A 7,244-nucleotide genomic window follows, 5' to 3' on the forward strand; every position below is an offset into this window, starting at 1 on the left:
GACAGAGGCGGGGTCTCAAACGCGACCAGGTCCGTGCCTGGCCCCCCGACAGCCCCATCCCCAATGTCCCGTGCCCCCCTCAGAGTTCGAGCGGCGCCAGGCGCGGCCCCTGGAGCCGCCGCTGCCCCGCGACGCCGAGCCCGGCGCCGACTTCGCGCGGAAGCTGCCGGAGCCGCGGCCGCCGCCGCGCGTGCGCCCGGTGCCCGCGCTGGTGCCGCGCCCGCCGCAGACCTCGCTGGTCAAGTTCGTGGGCAACATCTACACCCTCAAGTGCAGGTGGGGCTGGGGCCATTGCCCCATTGCCCAGCCGTTTTTGGGGTGGTTTTCCTGGTTTTCCCCGCTCTTCCATCCCTGGGTTTGGCTCTTTTCCCTCTTTTCCTGCATTTCTCCTCTTTTCCTGCATTTCCCCATTTTCCTGCCCTTCCCTCCCTGGTTTTGGCTCTTTTTCCCCATTTTCTTGCTCCTCCCTCCCTGTTTTTGGGCCTCAAATGCAGGTGGGGCTGGGGCCATTGCCCCATTGCCCAATTTCCCAGCCTTTTTTGGGGTGGTTTTCCTGATTTTCCCTGCTCTTCCATCCCTGGTTTCGGCTCTTTTTCCCCCTTTTCCTGCTCTTCCATCCCTGGTTTTGGCTCTTTTTCCCCCTTTTCCTGCTCTTCCATCCCTGGTTTTGGCTCTTTTTCCCCCTTTCCCTGCTCTTCCATCCCTGGGTTTGGCTCTTTTTCCCCCTTTCCCTGCTCTTCCATCCCTGGGTTTGGCTCTTTTTCCCCCTTTCCCTGCTCTTCCATCCCTGGGTTTGGCTCTTTTTCCCCCTTTCCCTGCTCTTCCGTCCCTGGTTTTGGCTCTTTCCCCTCTTTTCCTGCATTTCCCCATTTTCCTGCTCTTCCCTCCCTATCTTTGGCCCTCAAGTGCAGGTGGGACTGCAGCAATTTCCCAATTTCCCAGCCTTTTTTTGGGTGTTTTTCCTGGTTTTCCCCGCTCTTCCCTCCCTGGGTTTGGCTCTTTTTCCCCTTTTTCCTGCTCTTCCATCCCTGGTTTTGGCTCTTTTTTCCCCTTTTCCTGCTCTTCCCTCCCTGGTTTTGGCTCTTTTTCTCCATTTTCTGACTCTTCCCTTCCTGTTTTTGGCTCTTTTCCTGCTCTTCCATCTGTGTTTTTGGCTCTTTTCCCTCTTTCCCTGCATTTCCCCACTTTTCCTGGTCTTTTTTCCCTGTTTTCAGCTTTTCCCCCTTCTTCCTGCTCTTCCCTCCCTGTTTTTGGCTCTTTTCCCAACTTTTCCTGCCCCCCATCCCTGTTTTTTGGTTTTTTTTCCCATCTCCATCCCATTTTTGGGACTTTTCCCCTCTTTTCCCACTCCCCCACCCCAGTTTTTGGTGGGATGGTCAAGTGACACCTCAAGTGCAGGTGGGGCTGGGAGCAATTTCCCAATTTCCAGCCTTTTTGGGGTGTTTTTTTCTGATTTTCCCCACTCTTCCATCCCTGGTTTTGGCTCTTTCCCTCCTGCCCTTTTCCTGCTGAAACCAGGGAATTCCTGCCTGAAACCCGGGAATTCTTCCTGAAATCTGGGAATTCATCCTGAAACCCCAGAATTCCTCCCAAAACCCAGGAATTCCTGCCCAAAACCCCAGAATTCCCTCCCCAAAGCCCAGAATTCCTTCCCAAAACCCAGAAATTCCTTCCCAAAACCCAGGAATTCCTGCCCAAAATCCTGGAATTCCTCCTGAAATGTGGGAATTTCTCCCAAAACCTGGGAATTCCTCTGGGAATTCCTGCCCAAAACCCAGGAATTCCTCCCCAAACCCCGGAATTCCTCCCCAAACCCCGGAATTCCCTCCCCAAACCCCAGAATTCCCTCCCCAAACCCCAGAATTCCCTCCCCAAACCCCAGAATTCCCTCCCCAAACCCCAGAATTCCTCCCCAAACCCCGGAATTCCCCCCAAACCCCGGAATTCCCCCCAAACCCCGGAATTCCTCCAGGAATTCCTGCCCAAACCCCGGAATTCCTGCCCAAACCCCCAGAATTCCTCCCCAAAACCCCGGAATTCCCTCCCCAGACCCCGGAATTCCCTCCCCAAACCCTGGAATTCCCTCCCCAAACCCAGGAATTCCTCCCCAAAACCCCGGAATTCCTGCCCAAACCCCAGAATTCCTCCCCAAAACCCCGGAATTCCTCCAGGAATTCCCTCCCCAAACCCCGGAATTCCCTCCCCAAACCCCAGAATTCCTCCCCAAACCCCAGAATTCCCTCCCCAAACCCCAGAATTCCCCTCCCAAACCCCGGAATTCCCTCCCCAAACCCCAGAATCCCTCCCCAAACCCCGGAATTCCTCCCCAAACCCGGAATTCCTCCCCAAACCCCGGAATTCCCTCCCCAAACCCCAGAATTCCTCCCCAAACCCCAGAATTCCCTCCCCAAACCCCAGAATTCCCTCCCCAAACCCCAGAATTCCCTCCCCAAACCCCAGAATTCCTCCCCAAACCCCGGAATTCCCCCCAAACCCCGGAATTCCCCCCAAACCCCGGAATTCCTCCAGGAATTCCTGCCCAAACCCCGGAATTCCTGCCCAAACCCCAGAATTCCTCCCCAAACCCCGGAATTCCCTCCCCAGACCCCGGAATTCCCTCCCCAAACCCCTGGAATTCCCTCCCCCCAAACCCCGGAATTCCCTCCCCAGACCCCGGAATTCCCTCCCCAAACCCTGGAATTCCCCTCCCCAAACCCAGGATTCCTCCCCAAACCCCGGAATTCCTGCCCAAACCCCAGAATTCCTCCCCAAACCCCGGAATTCCTCCAGGAATTCCCTCCCCAAACCCCGGAATTCCCTCCCCAAACCCCAGAATTCCTCCCCAAACCCCAGAATTCCCTCCCCAAACCCCAGAATTCCCTCCCCAAACCCCGGAATTCCCTCCCCAAACCCCAGAATTCCTCCCCAAACCCCGGAATTCCCTCCCCAAACCCCAGAATCCCTCCCAAACCCCGGAATTCCTCCCCAAACCCCGGAATTCCCTCCCCAAACCCCGGAATTCCCTCCCCAAACCCCAGAATTCCCTCCCCAAACCCCAGAATTCCTCCCCAAACCCCAGAATTCCCTCCCCAAACCCCAGAATTCCTCCAGGAATTCCTCCCAAAGCCCGGAATTCCTTTCCAAAACCCCGGAATTCCCTCCCCAAACCCCGGAATTCCTATCCAAAACCCCCAGAATTTCTTTCCAAAACCTGGAATTCCCTCCCCAAACCCCGGAATCCCTCCCCAAACCCAGGAATTCCTTCCCAAAACCCCTGGAATTCCTCCTGAAATGTGGGAATTTCTCCCGAAACCTGGGAATTCCTCCAGGAATTCCTGTCCCAAAACCCCGGAATTCCCTCCCCAAACCCCGGAATTCCTCCCCAAACCCCGGAACCCCTCCCCAAACCCCAGAATTCCCCCCAATCCCCGGAATTCCAGCCATCCCGGATTTGTGCCGGCAGGTTCTGCGAGCTGGAGTTCCAGGGCCCGCTGTCCATCCAGGAGGAGTGGGTGCGGCACCTGCAGCGCCACATCCTGGACATGAATTTTTCCAAGGCGGATCCGTGCCGGAGCGAGGCCCCCCCGGAGCCGCCCGCCCTGGCCCGAGGCTCCCTGAGATTTCCCAAATCCTGGGAAATTAAAAAAAAAAAACCAACAACAAAAACCCAACCGTTCCAACCCCCCGGGGCCGCGGGGGCTCCGGGAGCGGCGCCGGCCCGGCTGGGACAGCCACAAGCACTACAGGAGCTGGGAAAACCGGGAAAAACCGGGAAAAACCCCGGGAAAAACAAACCCCCCGGGAAAAAAAACCAACCCCCGGGAGCGGGGGCTGGCCCCGGGAATTCCTCCCTCCCCTCCCGGGACAGAACACAAATCCCTTTTGGATCCCAAAGAACCGGCGGCGCGCCGCCCGGGGGAGGGAATTCCCGGCGCTTCCCGTGGAACGCTGTGGATTTTGTACATTTGGACCCTGGCAGAGTTGTAAATTCCTCTTTTTCCTCCCCATTTTTATTTCAGTGGCCCCGTAGATGTGGGATTCCCTCAGTTCCGGGGTTGCATGTTCCCAAAATTCCCACTTTTCCGAGGAAATCCCGCGGGAATGCCCAAAACACTCCGGGAGGATTCGGCTCCGTTTTTTCCCCCCAAATTCCCGTTTTTTTTCCTCCTTGGTTTTATTCCCGTTTTTTCCCCCCTCATCCCGACTTTTTTAAACTCTAGATTTGTGTAGAAAGCAAAGGAAAAAAAAAAAAAAGATCCCTTTTTATTTGGGAATCCCGAAACTTCCGGATTTCGGAAGGAATTTTAACGGAGAAATATTGGGGTTTTTTTTCCTGGTTTTGGGTTTTTTTTTCCTTTTTTTTGTTTTTTTTTTTTTTTTTATTTCCACGTTTTTCGGGACGTTTTTCTGGCGATTCCTGTACCCGGGACTGGGGGACGATGAATTAAATTCTTCTGGAGATGAATTCCCGGGAAAAACGGAGTCTGCATGCCTGGCCTGGGGGAATTTGGGGGAAATCTGGGGAAATTTGGGGAAATTCGGGGGAAATCCAGGGAAATTTGTGAAAATTCTGGGATATTTTGGGAAAATTCAGAGGAATTTGGGGGAATTCCAGGGAAATTTGGGGAAATTCAGAGGAATTTGGGGAAATTCCAGGGAAATTTGAGAAAATCTGGGGAAATTTGGGGAAAATTCAGGGGAAATCTTGGAAAATTTGGGGGAATTCCAGGGAAATTTGAGGAAATTCAGGGGGGATTTGGGGGAAAATTGGGGAAATTCAGAGGAATTTGGGGAAATTCCATGGAAATTTGGGGAAATCCCGGGGGAAATTCCATGGAAATTTGGGGAAATCCTGGGGGAAATTTGGGAAATCTGGGGAGAATTCCAGGGAAATCTGGGGAAATTTGGGGGAAATCCAGGGGAATTTGGGAAAATCCAGGGGAAATCCCGTGAAAATTTGGGAGAATTCCAGGGAAATTTGAGGAAATTCAGGGGGATTTGGGGAAAATTTGGGAGAATTCCAGGGGAAATTTGGGAAAATCCAGGGGAAATCCATGAAAATTTGAGAGAATTCCAGGGAAATTTGAGAAATTCTGGGAGATTTGGGAAAATTCAGAGGAATTCGGGGGAATTCCAGGGAAATTTGGGGGGAGAGAAAATTTGAGGAAATTCAGGGGGATTTGGGGGAAATTTGGGAAAATTCAGAGGGATTTGGGGAAAATCCATGGAAATTTGGGGAAATCCTGGGGGAAATTTGGGGAAATCCTGGGGGAAATTTGGGGAAATCTGGGAAAATTTGGGGGGGAAATCCAGAGGAATTTGGGAAAATCCAGGGGAAGTCCATGAAAATTTGGGAGAATTCCAGGGAAATTTGAGGAAATTCTGGGAGATTTGGGAAAATTCAGAGGAATTCGGGGGAATTCCAGGGAAATTTGGGGGAAATCTGAGAATATTTGAGGAAATTCAGGGGGGATTGGGGAGAAATTCAGAGGGATTTGGGGGGAATTCCAGGGAAATTTGGGAAAATCCAGGAGAAATCTTGGAAAATTTGGGGGAATTCCAGGGAAAATTGAGGAAATTCAGGGGGATTTGGGGAAATTCCATGGAAATTTGGGGAAATCCTGGGGAAATTTGGGGAAATCCTGGGGGAAATTTGGGGAAATCTGGGAAAATTTGGGGGAAATCTGGGGAATTTGGGAAAATCCAGGGGAAATCCATGAAAATTTGGGGAGAATTCCAGGGAAATTTGAGGAAATTCTGGGAGATTTGGGAAAATTCAGAGGAATTCGGGGGAATTCCAGGGAAATTTGGGGGAAATCTGAGAAAATTTGAGGGAAATTCAGGGGGATTTGGGGGAAATTTGGGGAAATTCAGAGGGATTTGGGGAAAATCCATGGAAATTTGGGGAAATCTGGGAGAATTCAGGGAAATATGGGTAAATTTGGGGGAAATCTGGGAAAATTTGGGGAAATTCCGGGAAATCAGAGGAATTGGGGGGGGGGGGGGGGGGGGGGGGGGGGGGGGGGGGGGGGGGGGGGGAGAGTGGGGGGGGGAATTTCGGGGAAATTTGGGAAAATCTGGGGAGATTTGGGGAGAATTCCAGGGAAATTTGAGAAAATCCGGGGAAATTTGGGGGAGAAAATCCAGGGAAATTTGGGGAAATTCAGAGGAATTCGTGAGAAATTCCAGGGAAATTTGGGAAAATCTGGGGAGATTCCAGGGAAATTTGGGAGAATTCCAGGGAAATTTGGGAAAATCCAGAGGGATTTGGGGGAAATCTGGGAAAATTTGGGGAATCCAGGGGGATTTGGGGGAATTCCAGAGAAATTTGGGAAAATCCAAGGAAATTTGATGGAAATCTGAGGAGATTTGGGGGAAATCCAGGAGGATTTGGGGAAATTCCAGGGAAATCTGGGGGAATTTGGGGAAACCCAGAGAAATTTGGGGGAATTCCAGGGAAATTTGGGAGAAATGTGGGGGAATTCCAGGAGGATTTGCTAAAATCCAGGGAATTCTGGGGGAATCCAGGAGGATTTGGGGAAATCTCAGGAAAATTTGGGAAAATCCAGGGGGATTTGGGGGAAATCCAGGCAGGATTGAAGGAGGGGAGGGGTCTGGGATGGGTTTGGGTCCCGGGATTCGGGAATTTGGGATTTGGGGACAGGGATGGGGACGAGCTACTGGGACAGGGATTTGGGGATTTGGGGACATTGGGACGGGGATTTGGGGTCGTTATTTGGGATTTGGGGACATTGGGACGGGGATTTGGGATCATTATTTGGGATTTGGGGATTTGGGATCTGGAGACACTGGGACAGGGATTTGGGATCATTATTTGGGATTTGGGGAAGCTGCAATGGGGACATTGGGGACTTTGGGATGGGAACTGGAGCTACTGGGACGGGGATTTGGGGATTTGGGGACATTGGGACGGGGATTTGGGGTCGTTATTTGGGATTTGGAGATTTGGGATTTGGGGACATTGGGACGGGAATTTGGGGATACGAATGGGGGACATTGGGACGGGGATTTGGGATCATTATTTGGGATTTGGGGATTTGGGATCTGGAGACACTGGGACAGGGATTTGGGATCATTATTTGGGATTTGGGGAAGCTGCAATGGGGACATTGGGGACTTTGGGATGGGAACTGGAGCTACTGGGACGGGGATTTGGGGATTTGGGGACATTGGGACGGGGATTTGGGGTCGTTATTTGGGATTTGGGGATTTGGGGACACTGG

At 52.3% G+C, this 7,244-nt stretch overlaps 1 protein-coding gene across 1 annotated transcript in view; it reads left to right on the forward strand.

Annotated features, from left to right (window-relative positions):
* The window catches only part of WIZ (WIZ zinc finger), a 64,434-nt gene extending 59,969 nt beyond the window's left edge, over positions 1-4,465 (forward strand). The window contains 2 exon segments of the mRNA XM_064402092.1: positions 84-276; positions 3,464-4,465. Of these exon segments, the coding sequence (XP_064258162.1) occupies positions 84-276; positions 3,464-4,220 (950 nt within the window). The 3' untranslated portion in view covers positions 4,221-4,465.
* Positions 4,466-7,244: the final 2,779 nt, after the last annotated feature.

Source organism: Passer domesticus, chromosome 34 (assembly GCF_036417665.1).
Source record: "Passer domesticus isolate bPasDom1 chromosome 34, bPasDom1.hap1, whole genome shotgun sequence".
NCBI classification, from domain to species: Eukaryota; Metazoa; Chordata; class Aves; order Passeriformes; family Passeridae; genus Passer; species Passer domesticus.